Consider the following 26,917-nt stretch of genomic DNA (forward strand, 5'->3'; position numbering starts at 1 on the left):
GCCCGAGAAGAGGAGGGCAGTCATAGCAGAAAAGTGTAAATCGATATATGTGCAGCCGACACTGAATGCCAACGTGTCACCTGAAAATCGCTAAGCGATCCCGTTGCTATTTAGCCTGTGTGGCAGTAACCGGCGGTAAACGGCCATTATTCCTACCTGAAACCGGTCTGGAATGCGAACCGCTTTTGACACAAACAGCACACATTGCTCCGTGACACCCACACATGTGAAGAAGCTCATTACAAACAGCATTCATTTAAAACACTTGTGTTTTACTCCAATAGTTTGGTCACGGTCACTTCATCTGCAACTCATTATGCCTTCAATGATTTCGTTAACCGAAATTGCTGGGCCTGACAAGACTAAAAGCATGAACTCATGCTTCATCCTGCTTCAGTGGAATCGGTCTCGACTCTGACTAACATAGTTGTTATTCTGAGTAACATCGAATTTGGCAATTCTGTCTCCATCTCACCCTATAATTTTCAAGGAATCTACTACACCCGACTGAAGGAAAATCCCCTTGAATACGGACCTAAGTTCGACTCCAACCCAAGCCATACACAGATCTGCGACAGGTAAAATGAAGTCTCCTCAACTCAAATAAAAGGCTAACTTTCCAACGGATTGACCCAAGTCACTGATAGGGGTTTCCAACAGTGCTCCCAATGATGACATTGCATTGGCTTATATTTAAGCATCATTCACGATAACTGATAACTCCCACTTCTGGCATCGCCTCGCTCGTTCCACGCAGCACAAGGCGCCTTAATGGCATTATATATTTTCTTATGCAGATTCTTCTGCATGCAAGTAAACTTTTGAGTTACAAGAATTTAGATAAATTATAATCATTACAACTACTTTTTCATGAGTGAGGGAATAATTCCTAGACTAATTGTTAACGATTCCATAAATAAACCTAAGACAGTTTCACTACTCTCTTTCCTTAATCCACGGTTGATATCCTGATATAATTGGGATGCGTCACCATTCAACACTTGACCACCAAATGCAAAACTATTTCTATACTGAAGTCTCTGACCCATATCCAATGAACTTCCCGCTTAGGTACTGCAATGCATAAAGTTCCTGTACTATTCCTCCCTAAGCTCCTTTGCAGATAACATTGAACAAAAAGTGGCCTTTGCATTTTGAGAGTATGCATTAATTCAATGCAGGAAAAATATTAACTTTCAGACTGCTGGTCCTGTTAACGCCAGTATTGTCAGGCATAGACCTAATTCAATACCAAACATTAGCATGCGTGCACATACCTAATCGTGGGTTCACGTTTACGGTGCTTCATGACTTGGTCCAATGGGACCAAATTGATTAACGCAAATTGCAAGTTGGTATATGATGACGGAAGAATAACGCTGTCAGACTAAAGTTGACCGGGCCCTCTTTGATAGAACTAACGACAAGCGATGAGTTAAGCCCAGTTTATCCTATTTTCAATGCATTTAAGATTTGGTACCAAATTAGGACACTATCTGATAATGCTGGCGTGTTAAGGCGTACTATGCCTCAAAAGCTTGGGAAACTACAGCAGGAAAATCCGAGCACGTTTTGAGACCTCTCGCACAGGACTGCATTAAAATTTAGTTTGCGTGATATGCAACACCACTTGCAATGTAACATGTAAGTAGACTAATGACGGGTGCTGAGTCCAAGATCCCGCTGCTTCTCTGGTCCTCATGTGTTTGGTCACATCACGAGCTTCAGTGCGTGCCTGCTATGTGTCTTGAGCGTTTAATGCGAGGCCCAAACCAGCCTCCTAAAACTCGATGAAGTGCAATATTTTACGAGCAAAAGTCCTCTCACCAGCTCGTGGAATTTCTACAGCTTGCTCCTGCTTGCAACACAGCGCGCAGGGATTACGTGACCGTAACAGTAAAAATCGTAAACGTAGTGGCGTTTAACTTCACATCATGTATTTCTCAAAATCCTTAGCTTCTTTAGATGTGAGAATATATGACAAATATCATACAAGTATGCACCAACTTCAGTACTTGATTCCTCACACGACCTAAGTGTCCTACAGTTTCCTTCAAATTCGAAATAATGCTTGCATTACTTCATTCCATTTCGACATCTTGGATCAAATGAACATCTAATAGTGATGACAAAGCGGTGTATGGGAGGGTTTACATCGAGTTGCCAATGTACAGCGCTGAGTATGGCGAGGTAAAGCGCGACCAAATATTTTCGTCGACGTCTGTGTAACATCAGCCAGTTATCATTTGACACGACCTAATCTATCCTGCACCCCATTTGTTCTTCCCACAATGCACACCATTCTCACTTGTGATATCAATTGGTGATAGGAAATTCGGTAAACCAAAACCGATGTAGACCAATTCAGCTTACGGTGGGTCATTGATGAAACTTTTGGTAATTTTGAGGGAAGCATATTTGGACTAATTTGAATTGTCATATACTTCAATTTGTTAAGATTATGCGATAAGTGAGCAATAACGGGCAACTTTAAGCACGTGTCTAATGACTGGCAAGATCTAGCAAAACAGCATGGCGAGGCATCTCCTCGCAAACTAAAGCTGAGCAGATGCCACGTGAACAAAAATACTGTTAGCTTTGTAGGTATCATTACTGGTGGACATGACATTGCATGAAAACAATGAGGCAAAATATGCTATAAAGACCAACGAAATCGTCAGTTTCAAACAAATGGATATCGTTGAGCATTCTTGCTACAGAGCGAAATCTGGGAGCGGTCTGTGTCATCTATAACTTGCATTCTGCACCCTAAACTGAAATAAGCAAAACAATTATTTAAGTTTCTCAGACTATGGAAAGTCGTAATTGGCCACCTAATATAACACACTAGCATCCTCGTCATACACGGAAAACCACTATTATATCAAACTGACGGCAATGTAGCCCAATGTTATCATCCATTTAAATTGCACAAACATATCAGTGCGCGTCACTTTCGAAACAGGCTGCACCGCCCGCACATAGACCACTACAGCAACACTGTTGTTGTTTGAGTTATCTGTTGGGCCACCTCAAACCATAATGCTGAGAAGATGGATAATAAAGAAAGTAGATGTTTTCTTCTTCCACCTCATGATCTAGTCACATAAATCCACAATCTCATGATGGCACATTCCATTTCAACCAAGCACCCCGCACGCGGTGCGACGGCACTTACCGATCAGCCCACTTGCAGAGCGCCTTGTGTGAAATAGATATTTCCTCTTTTCTTCCAAGTCGTGGTTAAGTTTGCAAATCGTCATGATATGTCCCATCAAGCATTGATTTCAACGAATGTTTCCTTATTGCATCAATCATGTGCATTTCCATTCACGAATTATCCGTCGGAATGAAAGGCCTCTGGGACTCTGAGTCTACCAAAAGTCAAAATGTTGCGGCTTATGCAATTATGACGCCAATAACGCACATACAGTTTACGAAAAGACTCGGGTATGTTGTACTGTTCTTCAGTGATAAAGGAAACGCGCGATGTCTTACTCATAAGTTTTAACAAAGTAAATGAAAATAAGTAAAACTGGCGACTAGGGATATGAAAGCCTAGAGCATTTGTATTTTCTTCACATTCCCGCAAATTTTCTTTATTTCCTCCTATTTCGTTTTATACATAATTTAGTCATTAAAAGCCATACCCTCCCTGGCATGAAAAAAATACTGTAGAAGCAGTATGCATCTGAATGTGCTGTTTTCAAGGGGGAGATGCACAAAACTGAGCTTTAAATTCAGTTTCTGAAGATGCGTGTCTTGCGCAGCTCATGAATTCTGGATATTAAGATAATTCTTGTTCACCAAGGTATTCCAGGATGACATTCACTAAGCGCCAGTGATGACCAATGGGCACTCCAGTACTGTGATTTGTGGTGCTGTGGGTTCTCGTTCTTTTCATTAGCATTGGGTGTACCGCTTAAATTCGAGAGAACCCTCCCATGTCTTGAAAACATTTAAAATGCGCAGGAAATCCTTAACAGTGAATGTTTGGGAAGTACGCCATGGTTCCACTAATCCTTTTTATGGTGACAATGAGGGTCTGAAGTAATTACTTCCGAGTACAATGCGCGGTAATTTTTGGAATCCTGGCCAAGTTATGTTGGCCCGTAGTTAACAGCCTTTGTGTGCATCTAATTAAATAGTTAGATTGTCGACGGCTAAGCAATTATATTAGATGGCAAACAGGTGCTAATTAGATGATAATTTGATAATGGCATAACTAGGCGTTAACACGCTAGTAGCCATTCAGGAAATCGGTCGGCTTTTTACTCAGAGCCAAATTGATCAAGTTCTGGGCGTAATGCTCAGGTGCACATCGGTATCGGCTTAGCCAAAATGTCGAAATAGGTCACATCTTACATCGCTAATCCCTATACTCTTTGTCCTTTCCTAAGTATTTGCCATCTGTCCCTCTGAGTATTGTACAGAAGCGTCTTATCCGGCGAGAAAAACAATTTGGGTGGGACGCCTTTCTCAAACCAACGACTTAATCACAACACAGGCAAACCAAGTACCATGACGTATTAATACATAACACCGACGCGAGCAGCGGTACTTCACAAAGTGCCTCCTTGCCAAGAGCAGTAGACGTTGTCCGACCGAACTCGGGGCTATTCAGGCACCTCACAATGGTGGCCGCGCGTCAGATGGGCCGTCAGTGGGACGCCTTGTGGGGCGTGCGACGAGCGAGTCAATTACATATGTGAGAGCTGCCTGTCGTCAGCGTGTAGGTGATGCTAGAAACTTAGCTACAGGGCCAAACGCCTGCTGCAAATAAACCATTGGGTGTTAAGCAGTGCACTGAAGGGCTCACCGCATATATTATTTAAGAAGGAACACTGTATAGATTGCTATTCAATGCATCCGATCAAGTGGATGCACGAGCTAATACGTGGGATGGAAGAAGGGCCTCTAACCTGTTTGATCAGATTCAATGGTTTGGGGCTAGGAACAGCGTAGCGAAGCAGGATAGGCTACACGCATATTTCCTGCAACACTGCACCGTCACTACGATATGCCCCCCCCCCCCCCCCCATCAGGCTCATGTGGAAAACGAAAAATATTTTTTTTTTAAATGCAAAGCAGCTCATGGGCACGAATTAAAAACTGACGGAAACGATCACGGCCGACCTCGAGTCAACACCACGGACTGAAACCCGGCACTAATCAACGCGGCCTGGCTTCTTATCAACGCCTCGGGCTAGAACCTGGCACAAATCGCCGTGATCCGACCTAGTATCATCGCTACGGGTTGAAACATGGCACAACTCGCCGCGAGTCGACCTCGTATCATCGCTACGGGCTGAAACATGGTACAAATCACCGCAGCCCGGTCTCTTATCAGCGCGAGATTACGATTATAGCTGCCGTTGTCTGTTATACCCTACTTCTAATCCTTTAAAACGACGTTGATGCATGCAGTTACACGCCGGCGTGCACAAGCAATGGATCCACACGTTTGGGTCTTTAAGGATTGATGCTGTGTCTCAGCAACTGGGGTAGTGAAACTACTTACATGATCATGTTTGTTCGCTCCATGTTTCATGTGTCATGCTGTCATGTTTGTTTCGTACACCGGGAGTTCCTCAAATTACACAACGAAAATGCATTACACGGAACGAGTAAAATTGAAGGCGTTGCACTTGTAAGTGCTAAGCTATACCAAGGCAAGCAGGCTGAAAAATTTCTTGAAAAAAATCGGCAGAGGTGGATAAATCCGCCTAGTTGCCCGCAATGTGAGCGATAAAATGACTTGTGGAAGGCTATCCTTTGGGACAGAATTTTGATTTCTACTGAATTCAAAAGAGATATTCGATGAATTTCAAAGAAACGAGTCCTTTGGCGTGTCACAGAAACTTCAATTTATTTAGTTGCAACAACCCATTTCCACTGCTGAGTATCAGCTATCAACTGATTGGCTGTCTCATGGACGTAGCCATCTTCGGACTCCCTCCGAGCTGCCTACACTGGACAGCCCCATTGGCTTTGCATTGGTTTACAAGACAAGTCCGTATGCGGCGTAAAGGAAGCGATGTAGCGAATTTGGCGGACGTTTTTCAAACGCAGCGCGCAAAAGGTTTGAAAACCTAACCAACCAGCAAAGCAAAACGTTTTGAGGCTTGCCATACCGTGAGCTTGTGGGGTGTCAGTATTGTGTCGTGCTGTGCAGCGTGTGGCTTCAGCATTATCGATGGCAAAGCAGGTTTAAAGTTTGTCACCGCGAGAGAAGGAGGATGGCTGCTTCATCACGGAGGCATGCACAATGCGGCTATGAGGGTCTCATGTTTCAATGTGAATTACGGAACCATAAACGGCATCAGTTTTGTACATAATGATGGAACCGTGACCCTATGGGGTGCTGCTCTTGGAGTTGCTGTCAGGCGCTCTTGGGTGCGATGAACTGCTGGCGAGCCATGACATTAATCATGTTATATGCACTGACATCACAGAAGCAGCGCTGGTCGGCGCAACCAGCTGTTGCTGAGCAGCCTGGTTGGGCACTTTGTGTGTGCCTTGCCTGTTATGAACACATGAACAGGTGTTTTACTGCCCAATAGCTTGAACCGTCAAGATACGTGGTGTACGGTTCTGATCAGCATAACTATGTTCTGTATAAACAGAGCTGCTTAAACAGAGCATTCTCAACAGCATATATGGTTTAGAATGTATCATAAGCTTAGAAGACGTCTTAGGCATGCAATGTATCAATTTATTCTGCTGTATTAGTACCGCTTTGTTGTTAAGGTCATGAATTGAAGTGAGAAAACCTACATTGATGGATGGATGTGCATATAAATGTGGTTATGACAGTGTTGGTGTTAATGCTGCAAAGAGAATGCGTCAACTTAAGCTCTTGTATTCGTCTTTTGGATCTAGATGATTGGACCACTAAAATACACACCCGCGCTGTTAACTGATCGCTTTTTAAATGATGGCAAAAGAGAGGAGACCATAACAATTAGTGATTGTCATTTGAATATTACTTTGAATGGCACAAATAAGGATGAGACAGATAGTTATTAGCGGGTATCTTGTAGCAGGCAGTTCAGGGAGTTCGTGCACCTCCGAAAATCGGTAAGAATGCAATAACATATTTTGTTCAAAAAGGTTGGTCCTATCAGGACATTACGCTTATTATATCACTGAAAATTTCACCACACCATTCTGATCATTTGGTAGCATTTTTCGCCGGGATTTTTACATTGAGAAATCCTTATTTTAGCAGAATAAGCTCGTAAGGTAATATAGGATAATAAGGGAGGCAAGCATGCTTTATCGGTACTTTCGGTATCCCAACATTTTAGCACATAAAGCTACACCTGAATTCAAAGTGTGATCGTTGCAATATTATATCTGTTTCGGGATTTTTCGGGGTTAAAAATTATATTAACGAGCTAATTTGCCCCTTCTAAGAGAACATAAGCCTTGATTAGGATCTCCAATACAAGTAAAATGAATAGCCTGAGTGACGGGGCATGATCGCATTAACTCAAACTTCTTTTTACATGGCTTAAAAAGATGTACATAAAGCGCTCAGGCGATGCAGTTGTGAAACGATCTCAGCCAGCAATGGCGAGAGCGGAGGCAGTGGGGCCAGCTTTTCCCACCTCTGCATAAAGTGGCACAAGCCCGCTGTCCTGGCTTGGAATGAAATTGGCTAATACACGCATCCCTGATCTTAGAAAAATCCATTTCACTCATGCAGGCATTTGCGATATACTTGCTCCACTTATGTCACCCTCGCCACTTTTCAAGTTCATTTGTTTTTACTTCTTACAAACCCCATGGGCTCACAGAGCAGCTTAAACGACCGAGCACATAGTGGATCGCGCGTTACGTTTACCACTAGGCTATCATTAAGTTCGAAATTCCGCTTCATGAAACAGTAATTATTCAGGCACAAAGGGATAATATAATAATATAATAAATAAATAAATAAATAAGAAACGCAGCATTTCCTATGCACAGCCCGGCATATGATAATAACCTTTCCAGAAACCAGCCCGGCGGCAGCCCGCCCGAGCCGGCCTCCCCGGAAGCCCTTAGTAGGCCGCCGCTAATGGCTTCGCGGTTGACGGCCATTCAGGCAGCGGCAGCCAATCCGGACACCAGCATCGGTAGGCTGTACCGGTGGGCAGCACTGCGCTGCGGCACAGTATATCCATTCAGCCAGTGGAGGCTGGCGATCCACGGCCGCCGGGCGGGACCTAGTGGCGGGTGGTTGGTGATACCGGTCGTGGGACAGAGCCTAGATCGGCTCAGACGCCTGCTCCCTGTGTCAGTCATGGTATAAGGTGCAACGATCTATGCACGAGGGCATGCACGAATAGTTCTGTGGTAAAATAACCCAAATATATTGTGTCCATTAATCAAGACGCAAGACTCGATCGACGTGTTTTCGAAGCGTTCAGGACGCTGGGTCGGGCACGTAGCTACGTAGAATGAGTGTCGGTGTCCGAATAGTGAAAAGTAACAAAATACACAGATTTCCCACTTCGTTCTAAAAGTTGGGGTAGGTGGCTGGCGCCCGATTTTTAGGGTGGGACTGGAGCTCCCAATCCCCTCCCCCCTCCCCATCTACGGGGAAGCTCCCCCACCCAGCAACTACAGGAAAGGAAGACACACTCCTGCACTGGGTGGCAACTAATATGCGCGCTATCTCTCTGTCCACCTCGGCTCTCGCCCCACCCCCCTTGATTTTCCGCCTCCGACTAGAGGGGACAGATATGTTCCCAGCATTTTTGGAATCAGACATGAAAGAAGTTGCTGAAAACGTCTTCTAAAGGTCTTAAGCCCTTTGATGCACAGTTGGACTCAGCAGAGCGACTAACGGTGTGCCTACCATGGGATCGCGTTTTGGCGAAGTGAACCAGCCTGTACCTTTTGTGAAGACCACAGCCATTTCGGTCTATCTTTAACCATCCGCCCCCCCCCTCCCTCCACGTTGTTGGTACACGAACACCACGCCGAACGACGGTAAGGACACGAACGCCGAAGGTCAGGCATTTTCGTGCACGCCTGTACGGTGGTTGAGCGCACAGTCAATACTGTCCTCCAGTGACGAATGCACGGTATCACCCCCCCAACAGCTGCTTCTTATCCCGCGCTGTGCGTCACCGAATTCCAGCGAGCGTCTTCAGTTTACTGCAGCAGGAGGGCATGATGTTTGGCGCTTGCTTTCTCCAGGTCAGGCCACCGTCCGGGAAACGCCTCGTATCTTGAATTCACTCCACTTCACATCACTTCACGCTGGGATAGAAGAGTTTTGATCTGCGAACCGTACCGAGTAGTTGTTATCCATATCCTGGCTAAACAATTTCGAGATGGGCAGCTCGATTCTGGTCGAATTTGGTTATAATCTGCTTTGTTTTACCCCTGAACCAGTTAGGGAACGGACGAGACACTTTTAGCGGGACTTCCAATGCCTAAGGGTACAAAGATGATCAACCTACGGAAATAATTAAAGTTATCTAATTGCAAATGTGCGGTAATCGAGAGGCAGAGGATGGCGGGCAGGTTGTTGTCGAGACACTGGATATCATCCACGAGGTTCCCGTGATGAACGTACTGAGGCTTACCATTGGTGAGCAAAAGAAACGGCACAGGAGCTTAACTAAACTTCTGCAATAATCAGTGGTAGTACAGGGACACATCCAGTACTGAACGCGATGGAACCACCACTAATGACCCGAGTACGTTCACGCGGCCTTTGGAAGCATGCTCCGTCAGGCCGAACTGACTCAGCCTGTGTCAGAGATGACAGCGCGAACGTGGATGCTTCTGTGATGTTTTCTATCCTACCAACGTCGGTGCTATCCGTGGTGTGCATGACACTGGCCTTGCTCGTGGTCTCGGTGGTGATACCAGACATTGACATGATGATGAAACGTCTTTGGTGTTGACATCCAGATAGCGTCGTCAGACTAATGCCAAAGCGTCTTCGTTATGGCATTGATCGCATAGTTCGCAGTTCATATGTGCCAGCAAAAGTGTGGCTGGTAACAGATACGGTCCCACGACGCAGTCAGCCAGTTTCAACATTGGCCTGGTGCTGTCTCTGGTCCGCCTGTTGTGGACGTCGCCACAGACAGCGGGGCAGCGCGCGCGCGAGGGCAAGGGCTGCTGTTAGTTGCTACGCTCCTCTCACGGTGGTTAAAGCGCTGTGCATTTCGTTTCACGGCGTTTTCTTGATCTGCAGACCGTGATGTCTGAATAGATTCCTCCGGCAGAGAAAATTCCCCAACAGACATCTGAGTGTGACGACATCAATGACACGAAGACCTGCCAGATAGCATGTGCTGAACAATAGGTGGGTCTACGGACATTCGTGACAGCTTGAATCAGCTAAATCGGCTCACTGGTCAATGCTAAATGCAGAGAGTGTCAAGCTCATTTCCTCCGGACGAGGGGGCGGCAGAAGACCCTGGAGATGTTGACGTGCAGCTTTAAGACACTTTAACTATGGTGCTAAAATTTCAGCGGATGGGAGCGCAACACGTAGCCACATTCTATGAAGATGCATAGACCCGAATGTTGATAACTCACGAACTATTGCACCACTGTAAAGGTGACGTCGGTCGCGTTTTCGATTCAGACACCAGATAGCATACGTCCGTCCGCTTTATGCTGTAATTTAGTAACCTGCATTGACTTCCTATCTCTCACCATTCCACCTGATGACGTCATTTCATAGAACGCAGTTATATAGTCTGATCACCAAGGTTGGGCTGGACCAAACCCGTCAAATCAAAACTGTAGAGGAATAGTGTCTGACCTTTGTAAATTGGTTTGCCATTTTAAATCCCAATTAATATTTATGTTCCAATTCATCTGAGATAGTTTGGCGGGCGTTACGCAATGTCGCGCGTGTTTGTTTTAAGACGTTTGGTTCTTGGAACGGCATGGTTGGACCTATGCACGCTCAGCATGACCTTTAGGGGCTGATCTAAAGTGTCAAAGATCACATCCACTGATGAGCCTGTGCCATAACAATTTCTTTATATACCTAGTGTGCTTATCCTACTCCCCAGCTTATGTGATGCCTGCCGTCTCCGCCGGCAGCATCTCAGATCTCTGGCGGATTGGGACGCACAACACTAGACAGGGTGCGTTTACGGAGTTCGGGGTGCCTACAAATCATAGCATGCGTCGCTTTTCTCATGTTGCTATGCCTGGTATCATTCTTGTGACTTGATGCATTCACTTAAATGTCGTTCGCAACAACCGCCGCCGACTCGGCCCATACCACCTTTTTACCCATATCTGGCAATGCGTGTGCCTTTATTATACAACGCATTAATGGTGTTGGGTTGACAGCTATTGTTAACAAACACATCCTAACTTCAGCACCAAAACCACGTTGATCCATCATTGCAGCACACTCTTGCACATCCTCCCCATTCTTCCATAGCAATTCAAAATCTTCTGTTGGCTTGCTAAGGTGCTGATATATGTATATATATATATATATATATATATATATTATATATATATATGTTTGACTTAAAAACGTATACGTAAGATAAATGCGTTTTTCGACGTGCTATAAATGTTAACAATGCATGCAATGCATGCTAACACCATGCTATTCAAATGTCGAAGATATGAAATCTCATTTCAGTCAAACAGTAGCCTCGAGTCAGCAGTAGGGGGCAGCCCAGCTGCCCAAGTCAGCAGAAGGTAGCAACCCAGCCGCCCAAGTCAGCGGAAGGTGGCAACTCAGCCGCCCAAGTCAGCAAAAGGTAGCAACCCAGCCGCCCAAGTCAGCAGAAGGTGGCGGCCCAGCCGCCCATTGCCGTGAAAAGATCGAGACTTCTTCTGACGTGCGTCCCACAAATCAAGCCTCGAGCATGAAAAAGAGTTCAACCTCGCCGCTCGAGACCTGTTTTGACTCGTGCCGTCGGCGAGGGTGCGGGCGGCCCATCCCCACCTGACGCCACACTGAGATTGTGCACAAACAAAAGAAAAGAACCAGCGACATTCTGGTGCCTACAGAATCCAACGATGTCCGATTTAACACGCGTTATCCTCATGACGTCAACCAGCGACCGCATGGTCAACCACCAGACCACCGCAGGGTCAGACCACCAGACCACCGCAGGGTCAGACCACCACCACCGCAGGGTCAGACCACCAGACCGGTGACGCGAGCCGTTGCAGACAAATTACAAAATCATAAACTGGATTAGATCCAGTGTACAATGAGTGTCACAAGTATAATCAAACAAGGTTATTGGCACTGCTTCATGCAATAAATGTCGTTACCTTATTACGTTTTATGTGCGCACCTGACGGCTATCCCGCAAAAAGATTCGGTACCAGAAGGCACCATTCATTGTCAATTAATGCACCAAGCCGACGTTGCTTGTACGAAAGGCCTGCAAGCTCGTAGAAATAGCAACCTAGCTCGGGGACCTGATATGGACTGAGGCCAATTTGTGTGTGATTTAATGCAACAAGCACGTTCTCGGCTATGCAAAGTGATGCAGTCTTGCCATGTTTTCAGTATGTTTCATATGACGTTTTTTTTTGCCCTCTCCATCCAGTCTTCATGACTGGACGTATCCAATCTTATCCATATGCAACGTTAATGGGGATCTCGGCAATCGGCGTAAGGGGAGGGCTATGCCCTTTCGCCCAGCAGGGGTAATTATGGTATTGTACACTAGCTGGACACAGCAAGTGATGCACAACACATGTGCAAGGCCAGACTTCACCTCAGGCCGCTCGCCTCGACTCGCCACTGACAGCGCGGGCCCCGCCCCAAGGAAGGTTCCGCATTCAGCAGCGGGTGTCGCACGGAGTCCCGGATCGAGGAGCGCAGGCGTCAGTCCCTCGCACACCACACCCCCGCCAGGTACTTGTGTTTTCCCCCGTCACACGCAGTTAGCGGCCCCATCGCTCAAGCCGCACTGGGTGTCGCCTCTCATATCTCCCTCATTATTCAGACGCGTCGGTCGAAAGACGCCGCGCTCGGCCGACTGCCGCCGCCGCCGCCGCCGCCGCCGCCGCCGCCGCCGTCGCCGGCCGCCCGCCTGCCGGCGGTTCGGGCGCTGGGGGACGGGCCGGCGCTGTCCGCGATCACTGACGTTTCAGGCGCGCCGATATCGCGCCTCCCCAACGATCGCCCGCCGGCCAACCGCGCGCCGCGCCGGCCGAAACTGGCCTCAGGCGAGGGGCGTGGGCTGACGGGCCGGGCGCGGCTTTCGGCTTCCGACCGTCCTCTGGAGCAGACGCCCCACTGAAGCAGACAGGTTCGGTGCAGCGCCTTGCGCAAAGAAGATCCTGTGCGCCGTGCGGACAGTTGGCCGCTATGTCGACTGCCAGGAGTCATTTTCCTCTGAACGGCGGGGCCGGTCGACGGCACCGTCCTCTTCAAGGGAGACTCTGTGGGAGGTGCCGTCCCCTACCGGGCAGGGCCAGCCTGACGCAGCCGGCGCCGGCCTCCACAGCGTGAAGCAATCGGCGCCAGTGGCATTCGCCGCGCCTCCTTTGTTCCCGGCAAAAGTCAATACAGGCTAAACACGGGGACGACGCGGACCGGCGAGCTGCTAAACGGATTACGGCCCCGCTGGGAGGCAGCAATTGGGCGATGGCGGCTGAACACCAACGGACCGGGCGGGCCGCACGGACCCGGCCAACATCCAGAGAAGGCACCGCACGGACCCGGCCAGCATCCAGGACGGGGAGCGCACGGAGCTGGGCAATATCCAGGACAGGGAAGCGCACGGACCTGGGCAACATCCAGGACAGGGGATCCCACGGACCTGGGCGATATTCAGGACAGGGACAGCACGGACTTGGACAACATCCAGGACAGGGGACCGCACCAGCGTCCGGGACAGGGGATCACACCACGCCCAGAGCAGGGGACCACACCAGCGTCCAGAGCAGGAGACCACACCGCAGTGTCCAGATGAACGTTGGGCGACCACAGCAGGCATTCAGATGAATGACAAAACACACGAATCGAAATGGCGCTAAAATAAATAGTTGTGTACTACACAGCGTTAAACATACTCAAAATAAGAGCATTTTCTCATCTGTAGAGCGTTGAAGATGCTAACCCTCCACGTCCGCATCAAATAATAGCCCTGCCAGGTTCTTCTCAGTAGCCATTTTCAGGGCTGATACTTGGCAAAAATGACGTCGTTCAGACGACGAGAACACATTTATTTAAGTGAGGTCGGCCAGACCGACGAAAGGGGCATGGAAGGCCCCTCTTGTCCACGACTAGAAAGTTACCTGTGTTCCCAAGGTTTCACAATAGAAACAAGCCAATCCAACTGAGGTACACAATTCACCAGTGCCACAAACCAGCGGAAAAGTAAAAGTATGCGGGTGGATATTACGCTGATCGTGAGGGTGGGAGAAACTCTTGAGGTATTGAGCGATTGCTAACTATATTTAGGTATGATGCTGATAAGTAGCGCGCAACAGAGAAACGAGCAAAAATAACGCAACAGCTCGCGCCCAATTAAGAACAACGTGTAGTCGACACAACAGACAGTGCAGGCGTATATGTGATAGAATGGTCAAGAGATAACCGATACACAACGTTACTTTTAGAATCATCTTTTGGACATGACAAGTCATCTTTTCCCGTGGGCCTCTCCAACATCACATGAATGAATGAGCACAGCAGGCATGATGCATGATCTCCAGAACGCACGGCTCATCTGAAGCATTATTCTCATCTCATAAATTATTGTACGGTAAATTGATCGCGCTGGCGCTGGGAGGCCGCCGTCAGGACGGGAGGGGACCGGATAACATCCGACGGTGGCTTGTCTCATCGGAACCCAATTACGTCGATTACATAGGGCCAGAGCAGGAGGGGATCGACCCGCGCGGGGCTTAATTAAAAATTTATGCGGCGCCGCCACCGTAAAATGTTATGCTGAATGGGCGTGAGAGGACGTGACCGCAACTGCCGCGCGCTTTTGGCGCGGGGCCGATTGCTATGCGGCCAGCGCGCCCCTAGAGACCGGCAAGGTTCCACCGTGAGCTGCGTTTTCATCTCGAACTCCGACCCTCCGGCGCACGCGGCCTGCTGCGACGGCCGAGCCGCTCTCCGCCGCGGGTCGCGCGGGTGCCGTTCATCATAAGAGCCAGGTCGTTTAGCGCCCAATCTGGAGAAACTTTAAGTCGAGAATCTCTCACGTTGGTCTGCCGCGGCGGCGGGTAAGCCGGGCGGAAAGAGAGGGCCTGGTGCTAAGCGCTTGCGCCGTCCCCCGCAGTCATGCTCCCCGGCCCGACTCTGCCGAAGCGCTGCAGACACCGCCGGTCTCTCCCCGGCGTCGGCGGCCGTCCCTCCGCGGCGCGCCGGCCCCGCGGCCGCTCCCCGCGCCGTAATCGCTGGTTGACGGAGTGCAGAAGGCGCGGCTGGGCGCGCCTGGTGCGCCGGCGGCGGCGGCGGCGCCACAACAATGGCCGGCCACCTGCTCCGGCCGCGCCGCGCCTGGAAACGCGGGGGCGCGCCGCCCGCCCGCCCGCCCGGGGACCGACCCGCCGCTTCGGGCCGGCTGGCGGTGGGAACGGCGAGGACCGTGGGAGCCGCGGGCGAGCCGGCGGCCGCCCGACTGACGAGGTCGCCGGCGGTGCAAGCTGGCCGCGGCCGGGACGGCATCGCAACTCGTCCTCCGCCAGCCGCCGGTTCCTGCTGACTCGCGGAGGGGCAGAGTCGGCTGCGGAGGGCGTCACAAGACTCTCTCCCGACCGTCATCCGCCTGACCGCCGGCCAGCGCTTGTAATGGCCCGGCGACGGCCGGGGGCTAGCCGGCTCTCCTGGCGTTCCGCTGGTGGTCGGCCGCGAGCGGCAATCAGATAAAAACACGAACAGAGGCTCCAGCGGCCCTCAGGCTCTGGGGAACATCATGTCAGGCATGCATCACGGACAAGCCTGTGTTTTACATTCCGAGTGGAGCCGGTGGCGACTTCGGAATCAATGAAATTTTCGGTCGTCGCTAAGGAATGAATTGCTTATAAATTCATGTCAATCAAAGTTAAGTGAGCCTGACCAATTTAAATCATTGATGAGCCGTCTCAAAACTAAAGTCAGGTAGCAAAGTTGATATTGTTCTGACGGGTATTTTATATATATATATATATATATATATATATATATATATATATATATATATATATATATATATATGTATAAAATGGAGCAAATTGATTGCACTAGAACATAAACAACTTAAAATCAGGTCGCGACGTCCTCAGGCGCTCTGAGGCATCTGCCGCCATGCCCATGTCGTCACTCCGTGCTGCCATCATATGCGCAACAATATTCAGTTACATCACATCGGATGTCCGTCCTCGACGTCGAGGCTGTGGCCGCGTTTGGCCGAGGGCACCTCACGGGCGATGCCCCCGCCCGCATCGGCGGCGATCATTTGTCTCGGCCGGCGTGCCCACGGCCGGCTGGTGATGGGGGCCAGTGTCCTGACCAGCGGCGGCCGAGGGGACGGGGCAGCGCCACTCCGATCCGGCACTGGGCCGGGCCGCTGCCAGGGCCGGACAAACGAACCCTCATGTCCGGATGGACAGCATGTCAGTACAGTTAGAACGCGTATTACTTCAACGGGATTGCGTGGTCGACAAACGGAAGCGATCTCTTTGGGACCATGACGCTCTGTTCTAACTTCATATAAAACAAAGCACTGCGTTAAGCATCGATTGGGTCTTTTGTTTGTCTAAGCAATGGATTAACTTTTTATCACCTTTATCCTACCCGCGAACCGCGATGTTGTCCCAAAAAATCGACGGTCGAAATAGTTACATCTCCGATTTTTCGTATTAACCCAATCGCGTTTGTCTTGTTTGTAGGTCGCATCCTTTTTTCAAAGCAGTCGACGTCCAAACTGTGTATGTGGCGTCATTGGGACTCTTGCACCAAGATGAACACTGGCGGCTGTGCTGTTTGATGCACAAGGACGCCGCGAGACAGCTGCGACTGCCCAAAAAGACCCTCCAGCACCAACAAATATCATGATCCAGATCTAGCACAACAGCAAGTTTCTGGCATTCGTGCCGTTCGGCATATGGTTCTGATTGCGTTGGGATTGTCGAGATATTCTTTACATACGTTACAAAACAAGACAAAACAAAACCGCATGCCACTCTCCGTCGGTCGTCGATGTCTGGTGAGGGATGATGCGCAGCTGGGGGGAGAAGCCCTGTACGACACTTGGTCGCGGGGGGGGGGGGGAAGGCGAGGGGTGGGACGGAGTAGAGCGGCAGGGGCAGGGGGGCGCGCGGGGTCAGGGGACGTCACCGGGCCGGCGGTGCGCTGGCGCGGAGGGAAGTCCCAGGTTCGCCCGGGGCCGCACGTAACTCGGTTATCCGGTCCGCTCGTTAGGTGAGCAAACAGACGCGTGATTGGCGCGCGGCGCGCCGCACGGCTCGACCAATCAGCAGAGCCGGTGGGCGCGCGCGTTTATTGACGCGCGATCGCTGCAGGCTCGCACACTGCCGCCAAACTCCTGACCGGGCGGTCTCACAGGCGCACACACGGACCCACCGACAGCAGGGGGTCCCACAGGCCCCGGCACGGCCCCCGCGGACAGCACCAGACTGGATCAGCTCTCACATTGGCACACGCTCCGAGGCCGCGCGACCGTGCCTGGAGCGGGGCTCGCATTCTCAATCACACGGACTCCCGACTTCGCACGACGCGCCGGCAACGCAATCTTCAGACGCCCGCAACCGCAGCTGCTCAGGTGGAAGGCTACCTGACCCGGACAAGCCGAGGCACGGCAAGTTCAGGCTCAGCTGACGGCGGCAGGGGCAGCCACAGCTCATGATCAGGCTTCAGGCACTGTCTTGTACGCAGCATTGTTCAACGGTTAAAAAGGGCACATTGTCGTCCGTATCTAAAACACGCGCACGCCCGATGGCGCCCCACCCAGCACCCGGGAAGACCATATGTACAGGACATGTATAAAAATACGAGTCGCGCCGACCTCGTAAATACGGCGAAGGCACAAGACCGTGTCGGAGACAAGGCTGACTGACAACCACTCCTGGGGCTTCAGAGACCGAGTTGAGTGCGGAAGCAAGGACGCTCTGAGTTGGTACGGTGACGCGAATAGAACGACAGCAACAACACGTCGTACCAGATACGGGAAGACTGGAAGTCGTTCTACGGGTGAAATCGCTCGGCAAAGAGGTCCCGCTGTCACCACTGTGATCCTCGAACCACGATCCTCTCCGCGGATTATCATCGCCCTCCTGCAGACAGATCACGAGGCGCCGTCCAGCCCCAGCTTGCCTTTTCGCAGCGGTGGCGAGAAGCGTCCCCGCTGGCCACCGGTAGCCGGATTGGCGGGGCTTTTCTGACGAAAAGCGCCACAATCCACCATCCGGTCAGGCGCCGACCGAAACCCAGCTGCTGACGCGACCCGGGCCGACGGCCGGCGGCCAGGGACATCCCGTCATCATACGAGGCCTGACATGTCACCGCTGCGCCGATCACCGAGGCCCGACATGTCATTGCTGCGCCGATCACCGAGGCCCGACATGCCATCGTTGCGCCGATCACCGAGGCCCAACATGTCTCCGCTGTGCCGATCACGGAGGCCCGACAAGCGACCGCTGCGCCGATCACCACCCGCCGTGTTCAGAGCCGACCTCAGACGGGCGCTCCAGCCCACCTCCGGCGGATACCAGGCGCTGCCCACCAGGCAGCCGAGGCGGACGGGCTCGGCGCCGGTCCCAGCAACAAAACCTCGGGAATCGGGCACCACTGGTGCCCCAACACCGGCGCGCGGATTAGCCAGCACCGTTGCTGGCACACGGCCCAAGCACCATCTCTAGACGCTCAAGGCACGCGACTCGATCTGTCATCGAGTGTCGGCAGTGTGCGAGGAACGACCATCGATTCGTGACGTCACTGGCTCCGATTGCAACATGTTATTTGACGGCAACGGCTCCCACCATGCCGAAATCTGGCGTCACTGGTTCTCGTCATACGCGCCACCTGGTGCCACTGGTGCCAGACGCACCGAACCATCAGACGCCACTGGCGACTATAACATGTCACCCAGGTCACGCGATCGCGACGTGGCATCCGAGGCACTGCTGCCGACCATGACGCGACAGATGACGTCACTGGTGTCCCGCACGCCGCGCGGCTAAACGTCGCTGGTGCGCAGTTCGACCAGCGACATCTCCAGCGGGTTCTGCAACAGAGGGGACCGCGTCAGGCAGCCCGAGCGGCGCCGCCGATCAAGCGGCAGAGTCGGCCGCTGTCGTCGCACGGGGCGTACCACACGCGGCCGCCCGCGCCCCCGGAGACAGCGTTAGCGTGTGAGCAGCTTCACAGCAAGAACGCCACCACTTCATGCGCGGTTATAGAATGAGCTCACCGCAGTCGTTATCAGCGGCATGCTCGGCGATTGCTGAAGATCAGGTAAAAATACACAGATGACTGGATAATTACTTGAAATGCGCCATCATATGCCTAAAAATACGTTTCAGTGCCCAAGCACTCTGCTTTGCGAAAGAACAATGTTGTCAGTACTAGAAGCATTTTAAATATCTTACACGGAGGAAATAAATTACACCACTTCAGAAAATATACATGCTTGTTTGGCTGTAATTTGATAAGACATTGAAATATGTACCTAATGCATAAACGCGACGGAAAGATGTGAGAAATGCAAGTGACACCAGCCTAGCAGATAGTTACAACGCATTCTTCACAGAATATGGCGTCAAAGCTCTTGCAAGGCATAATAAAGACTGGGGCTAAACGCATTCTAACTGGTGGCTACTACTACCACTTCTACTACTCAGCTTCTGGTAGCATGTGCTTCGATCAGCTTCTAACCTTTACCAAAAAGCTGACCAATGTGTCCCAAGAAAGCTGCTCGGATGCCCACTGCAAGATCTACCGTCGTGCACACACTCGCTAACGTGTCGCCGCGCCTTCCACCACGAGGGGACAATCATGCGAAACCAGCTAGTCCGCCACCCACACCCATCGCTGTCCTCGCTACGCCCAGCGGACAGCCGACAACAGTGCGGCAGTGATCGACGGTGGGCGAGGACAGCCCAGGTCACCGGTGCTGGCCATGCCCGTGGGGTGACAGCGTGTGCTCGGGATCGGACAGGGTGTGTCTGCAGTCATCCAACTCACGTATGCCCAAACGCCAGGTCAAAATGTTGAGTGGCATATGTGACATCTTAAAGTGTGATGCACATAACAGCCATCCAAAAACCGGATCCAGCCCAGATCCATGAGCGTCCAAACCACGTCGTACTATCAGAAAGATGGGAACTGGATTGTACACATATAGGGTGTACTAGCCGCATGAATCCTTACTTCGTGTAGCCTAGCGATGTGCAGCGTGCAATGTGGAAGCAAAGCCATAAGCGCTTCCAAACGTTTTAAACTGCGGCAGAGATTTCTCCATTCTAGCCAAATCGCGCTGGGGATCTTTATCGCGCAATTCAACGTCATGACCGTCCACCCATGGCAAGGATTTCCTTCATTATTGGGGAAACACGATCGCCTTCCCTGAGGCTCGAACCCCTGACCGCAGCCGATCCCGCTCGGTAGTCTAACCTGCCCTCAATCTGACGACGGGAATGACACAGTATCCTCATAGCTTTACCTCAGCCTGAACTACCAGCACAACACTTGCCCCAGCGTGACCCACATGGCATCCTAGTGATCTTGGTGACCCGCTTCAATGGGAGGGAGCGACTGCGGTGCTAATGACTACAGAAGTTGCATGCACTGCAAAACAAACCGCACCAAACCAAGCAAAGGAGACACGCACAGAATGTCCTCCAAACCCTGACCCACAGCAAGACAACGTAACACTCTTGACCATGCCGGAACATCAACAGAAGGCACTCCAGATAGATGGCTGGGGACTATGGACTACCGCACCACGCCAAGCACAAAACACACTCCCCAAGCCACAAACACCGACACTACAGCTCGAACCACACGGTTACCGTTCACGGCTTGGCTCCGACGGGGCCGAAAGATGGCGCTGGCTTCTGCATGGGCACGAAATAGAGCGGCGTCACCGGACCAAGCGAGCTGAGGCCAGCCCGGCGTCCCGGTCCCCACCCGCCAGCACAGTCACTCGGCGCCGGCCTCGGTGCCCAGGTATGGCACAACACCTGAACGGCCGGCGCGTACTGCACCACAGCCAGCTGGGGTTCAACGGTGGGGCTGATTATGGTCACGTCCCTGACGGCTGGATAGCAGCTGGACAATGCTCCCATACTTCCCAAACAGGCCTGTCGCGACACATTTCAGCAGTCTTACACAGCCCGCCGTTCTCCCTACAATGAAAATATACACTGCGATCCACGATCAACAGGGCGGCCAAAGCTAACTCGACCAAGCGCAGTAATGATCCAACTCATCCTCTTCGCAAGACATCACCGGCAGCCTAGCAGCACGTGGCCGGTGACGGCCCGGGCGAAGCGCCCTCCTCAGTGAGTCGGCAGCCGCCGTCAGCGGAGAGCGCGGGACGGGGCGGCGCGCGCGCGCACCCACCTGGCCGCTGGCGATGTCCGGAGACGACAGCGGCGAGCCCTGCACGTCCACCGGGCAGAGGAAGTCGTCGCCGTCCGACTCGGCCTTGCCCTTGCGCCGCTTCAGCGTGAACTGGCCCCGCTTGTGCAGCTGCTCGGCATGGAGATACCGCGTCAGCTCAGCGACCGACCCGCGCACGCCTCTGGCACGCGGGCGACACGGATGGGACCGGTGCGACCAGGAAACAAACGAGTCTCTCGTGCACAACCCGCGCTTTTAACTTAACATCCGGCGCTGGCGCCAGGGTAAGGCCGTGCCTCGATGACCGACAGTTGTGCTCACCTTGACTTTCGAGTCGGTCCGCAGAGGCGTGATGGTCTGGTTGTCTTCGACCTCTCTCTTCTCTCGGAGGATTTCCGAGCCGACCAGATCGTTGAACCTGCCAAGACGCGCTTGCCCGTCAAACACGTCGTCATGGGAGACATGGAACGCGACAGCTCGCAGCCGCTGCGAGATGTGAACAGCGCACTGGAGTAAGAACCAGACTTATATCAATGGACCCGGAACCCTCATCATACAGTAGTCGGAACTGAACGGGATGCTGCATTTGAGGGCAAGGAATCTGACGGACTGAAGTCAAAGCCTCGCAGCTGCAGCGGCGGCCCAATCTGCGCCGTCTTCCTGTGACGAGACAGCCCGCACCGGTGCGGCGCCTTACCTAGTGAACAAGTGTCTCCGAAGCAGCGACTTGTTGGCCGGGATGGACAGCACGGAGGCCATCAGCTCGCCGGTGAACCGGGGCTCGTACACCAGCAGCGCACCGTGCACCCCTGCCGAAGTCAACACGGGCTCACAGCGCGCGGATAGCGAACCGGGGCTACGGACTGCAGAGGGTCACAGCGCCCCGCAGCCGCCAGTGAGACACCGTACACACACAGGCCACCAGACGCCGAGGAGTCCGAGGGGCTCGCGTTGTCCCCGAAACTGACACCAGAGTGGGTACCACGCGCAAACACTTATTACTAGCCAAAGCACACAGACTGCCCCCCCCCCCCCCCCCCCCCCCCCCCACACACACACATTTCGCCCTGCCACACACCCACACAGTGACGAGCAGCACCGCACCAGGTAACCCGTCCGGCTCGGTCCGCCGATGTACGTCCGGCCGGCCGGCCCGCCGGCCGGACGGGCGGGCGGCCGGACGAAGCACACACACCTGAGCCGCGCATGTTGGGCGCGTACTCGGCCAGATCGACCTCGCGTAGCCACTCCATGACGCGGTGGTTGGTCCAGAGCGCCACCTCCTGCGGCGTCGGCTGGCGCGGCTCGTCGGGCGTCGAGCGCCGCCGCAGGCAGGCCGGCGAGAAGCCGTTCAGGCGCAGCACCTGGCGGCGACGGGCGAGCGCGCCCCCTCGTGATCAAGGCTGCGTCACGACAGCACGGCAGGAAGCGAGGGACACACACGCGTGACTATAAGCGGGCGCTTTCGATATCGGCCTTGAAGCGCCTCTCGAGTTGTTGATTAATTAATATAGAAATACTATCCTTCAATGAGTACCAACTCATCCCAGTCACTATCGTCTTCGTTCTAATCATCGATTTGCGTGCAGTTCCATACAAATATAAGCAATAAAATACAAATACAAATACAAATACAAATATAAGTACTTAGTCCCACGATTACCGCATTCGACAGCAGTCCAGCTGCAGCAGGGCATATACCAATGATAAGAGAATGCGACGGAGATCCGAACACGGCGCCACGCACACATCCGTTAGCCAGAGCCTCCACGACAGCGGAGCGGCCAAGCCGGGCACGCTGGGGCCGCTGGGCGTCGGAGGGGGCCGTCCTCAGGGCCTCACCTGGATGCCGCGCTTCAGACTGAGTGCGTGCAGCAGGTTGGTGACCTTGAGCGTCTGCAGGTCCTCCAGCGTCAGCTGGTTCAGCACGCGGCCGTCGACGCGCGCCTCCAGGAAGGCGTCCTTGTACTGGGGCAGGCCGACGTCGTCCAGCCAGCGCATCACAAAGTTGTGGTCGATGTGGCCGGGCGGATCGTCGGTCGCGGAGCCGGCCGCGCTCAGCGCCAGCACCACCTTCTTGCGGTGCAGCGGATGCTGGCGGCGGACGCACGAGGTCAGGGGCACGGACCCCAAACTCAACGCCAGCGCCGTCTATTTACGGCGTGGTGGGTGCTGGCGGCAGACGCGTGTGGACTATCGCACCGTTATGCCTCGCAGGACACTGCGGTGACGCGCGCACGCACGCGCAAGAGGTCAGCAACTGCTGGCCATTAAACACAGTGCGATCTCGTCACATGACAATAACTAAGCAGCAAATGCGACTTTCTGGCGCCTCCGAACCTAACACCCACACATCCAGATAGTGCGAGGAGATCATCCGATCCAGGCCAAATGCTTCAACGCTACATCGTAGGCGATCAGGAGGGCGTCCCCTGCTGGTGACCAGCCCCGAGCCGAGCAGCTGGGCCGGGCTCCGCACTGCCGGCGCGTACCTTGAGGCCGAGCTCCTTCTCCAGCTCGGCGCCGGTGGCGCGCAGCAGGTGGCTGCCAGAGCGGACCCAGCGGCGCACCTCCGCGGTGTAGGCGCTCAGGCCCATCTCGTGGAACCAGCCGACCACCGTGTCCGTGTCCCACTCGGCCAGCGGTCGCCAGACGCGGCTGGGGGCGCAGGCGGACGTGCCGTCACGACCAGCGAACAGTCGCTGGCGGACGGCGGGCGACACCCCGGCGCCACACGGTCACGCGGTGGGCCTGATCAAGGCCGCCCAACCAAGAACGCTGTGCTCCAGTAGTGACGGAAACCAGCTCGCGGCGGCACACTAGCCTTCCAACGGATCTCGAGAACGGAGCCGCATCTCCGCAGCTCTGCGCGCCGTTGGCTCGGCGAATGACACACGGTTCCAGGAGGCCCGCGGTCGACCCGGACCGTAAGCCCCAAGGCACAGACACGCCGACGCCGCGCTCGGCCGCGCTCGGCCGCGCTCGGCCGCCGCCGGCGCAACTCACTCATCGTCGCGCGACCTCTCGCCGCCCCAGCCCAGCCGGGGGCCGGCCGTGGGGCGCGTGCCGCCGCGCCGGAACTCGCCGCCGTCCGGGATCTCCGGCTCCAGGCCGCCCGAGTTGCTGCGCTTCATCCTGCCGGGAGCGGGTGGCGGGAGTGAGGCGCAACGCGCCCGCTACACGGCAGCCGGTTGGCGACGCAGCGACGCTGGTCACGGGCACAGGCCGGGGCGGGGGGAATTGGTCACGGGCACAGGCCGCAGCGGAAGGGGAGGGACCTGGGCACGGGCGTAGGCCGGGGCCGGGGACCTGGTCACGGGCACAGGTCGGGGTGGGAGGACTCGGTCACGGGCGTAGGCCGGGGCAGGGAGGGACCTGGTCATGGGCACAGGTCGGGGTGGGGGACCCGGTCACGGGCGTAGGCCGGGGCGGGGAGGGACCTGGTCACGGGCACAGGTCGGGGTGGGAGGACTCGGTCACGGGCGTAGGCCGGGGCAGGGAGGGACCTGGTCACGGGCACAGGTCGGGGTGGGAGGACTCGGTCACGGGCGTAGGCCGGGGCCGGGGAGGGACCTCGTCACGGGCACAGGTCGGGGTAGGAGGACTCGGTCACGGGCGTAGGCCGGGGCAGGGAAGGACCTGGTCACGGGCAGTCGGGGTGGGGGACTCGGTCACGGGCGTAGGCCGGGGCGGGGAGGGACCGGGTCACGGGCACAGGTCGGGGTAGGAGGACTCGGTCACGGGCGTAGGCCGGGGCCGGGGGCCCGTCATGGGCGTAGGCCATGGTGGGATGACCTCGTCATTCACAGACACACGCCAGGGCGGATGACCTGGTCACTCACAAACACAGGCCGGGGCGGGGGAAGACCTGGCCACGGGCGCAGGTCGGGGCGGCGGCGATGCTGATGGACGTCAACTAACGACGGGGCGTGGGCCGGCGGCCCGCAACACTCGGCGGCGCGTTAAGGGTGGGGTATGGGTGACGCTGCAACCTGGTGCAGAGAAAATATCAGAAGTCTTCATACATGGCGAAAATACGATGACGGTAGAAGGTTTTACGGTAAGTCGGTTACTCCAGCACATGTGAGTTTCCGCCACTTGGATTCAGAGGACGACGGTGGTGGTAGCGGTCTCATGACAAGTCAGTGAGTGGCAGCAGTACTATGCTCCGGCCATATGGGAACAGAGAGCGGGAGGGGGGGGGGGGGGGGGCACGACGGCCGACACCTGTCCAGGCCCGGTCGATAGCGCGAGCCGCCGCAGCGCCGCCGCCGTCAGTCCGCCCGCAGGCTATCAGCGACCCCCAATGTCAGCACATGCGTCTGGTACCCAATCGATGCCCACTCAAACCGGCGGGAAGCCCGAAGCGGAAAGGTCACTGGCGAACGTCACTGGCTGATATGCTGCCGATGCGCTGTTGCCTAGGCTCTAGAACGACCTCCTCCATCGCCAGTAGCATGAACTGTGGAGGAGAGCAGATGCCGGGAGCTAAGTCAGTAATGTCCGATGGCGCGTTACCTTCCGAACAGCTTTTTGAAGCCTTTGTTTTTGTTCTGCGTGCTGGGGGAGTGTGGTCCGCCCGCGACGTCATCGGTGGGACTGTTCGGGATCGGCTGATCGGAGTCGGCTGAAAGCAGAACCGCCGTGAGCGGACAAGCCAACAAAAACATCCGGCCCAGCGGCGACCTACCGCAGGTGATCAGCGCAGCAACAGAGGATGGGGCCACATTACACGAGTTAGAACGCACACCAAAATGCATTTTTTAGCTGGAATTTCGCAACAATGATATACGCGACACGGTGTACATGAAGACCATTTTGCAAATACTGAACGTAAGTCAAAAATGTTTTTGTGAGGCAACTTGCGCGAACAAAACTTGTTACTGAACCAATAGCACTAAAACTACGGCGAAACATACGCTATTTGATGTAATACACACAGGGATGCAAAATAAAGAGTAACATCGTGCAAAATAAGGCGCTAACAGGGATGCAAAACACAGGACAACATCGTGCAAAATAAGGTGTTAGTCAAAACATGCCAATGTGCACAACAAATGCGACAACGATCGCCGTAATTGGATCTTATGCTAACAGCATTCACCGCAGATTTGTGCATTCGTAGCAGAAATATGCAACCTAAACATTTCATCCGTGCCACAACCAATGCGAAAACCATCCACGGGTCTTACGGTCTGCTCACACCGTGCGCTATTAGCTGCAGAATCCGCCGCAGATTTTACAGCCAGTCGGCTGTTGCATACTAGAAGTGTCACATTCCAGCCGGGAAGCTCGCAAATCAGGGGCGACGAGCGCTCAAAAATGGCACCTCTCTAGTCTGCAGCACTTAAGTATGAACGCTTAACAACCGCATCATCTGCTCCGGCT

The 26,917-nt window shown here is 53.6% G+C and overlaps 2 protein-coding genes across 3 annotated transcripts in view; both read right to left on the reverse strand.

Moving 5' to 3' along the window:
- The window catches only part of LOC119091817 (liprin-beta-1), a 105,552-nt gene that overhangs the window by 39,553 nt on the left and 39,082 nt on the right, over window positions 1-26,917 (reverse strand). The gene's annotated exons all lie outside the window — the stretch shown is intronic.
- Window positions 17,863-26,917, reverse strand: part of LOC119091819 (liprin-beta-1) — a 36,395-nt gene continuing 27,340 nt past the window's right edge. The window contains exons 10-18 of the mRNA XM_037214707.1: window positions 26,048-26,156; window positions 24,536-24,664; window positions 24,022-24,187; window positions 23,372-23,623; window positions 22,725-22,893; window positions 22,227-22,338; window positions 21,851-21,947; window positions 21,530-21,658; window positions 17,863-19,190 (exon numbers count right to left, since the gene is read on the reverse strand). Coding sequence (XP_037070602.1) covers window positions 19,143-19,190; window positions 21,530-21,658; window positions 21,851-21,947; window positions 22,227-22,338; window positions 22,725-22,893; window positions 23,372-23,623; window positions 24,022-24,187; window positions 24,536-24,664; window positions 26,048-26,156 — 1,211 coding nt within the window. The 3' untranslated portion in view covers window positions 17,863-19,142. The remainder of the gene's footprint in view (window positions 19,191-21,529; window positions 21,659-21,850; window positions 21,948-22,226; window positions 22,339-22,724; window positions 22,894-23,371; window positions 23,624-24,021; window positions 24,188-24,535; window positions 24,665-26,047; window positions 26,157-26,917) is intronic.

The sequence above is a fragment of the Pollicipes pollicipes genome, unplaced genomic scaffold (genome assembly GCF_011947565.3).
Source record: "Pollicipes pollicipes isolate AB1234 unplaced genomic scaffold, Ppol_2.1 Scaffold_3447;HRSCAF=4054_pilon_pilon_pilon, whole genome shotgun sequence".
NCBI lineage: Eukaryota > Metazoa > Arthropoda > Thecostraca > Pollicipedomorpha > Pollicipedidae > Pollicipes > Pollicipes pollicipes.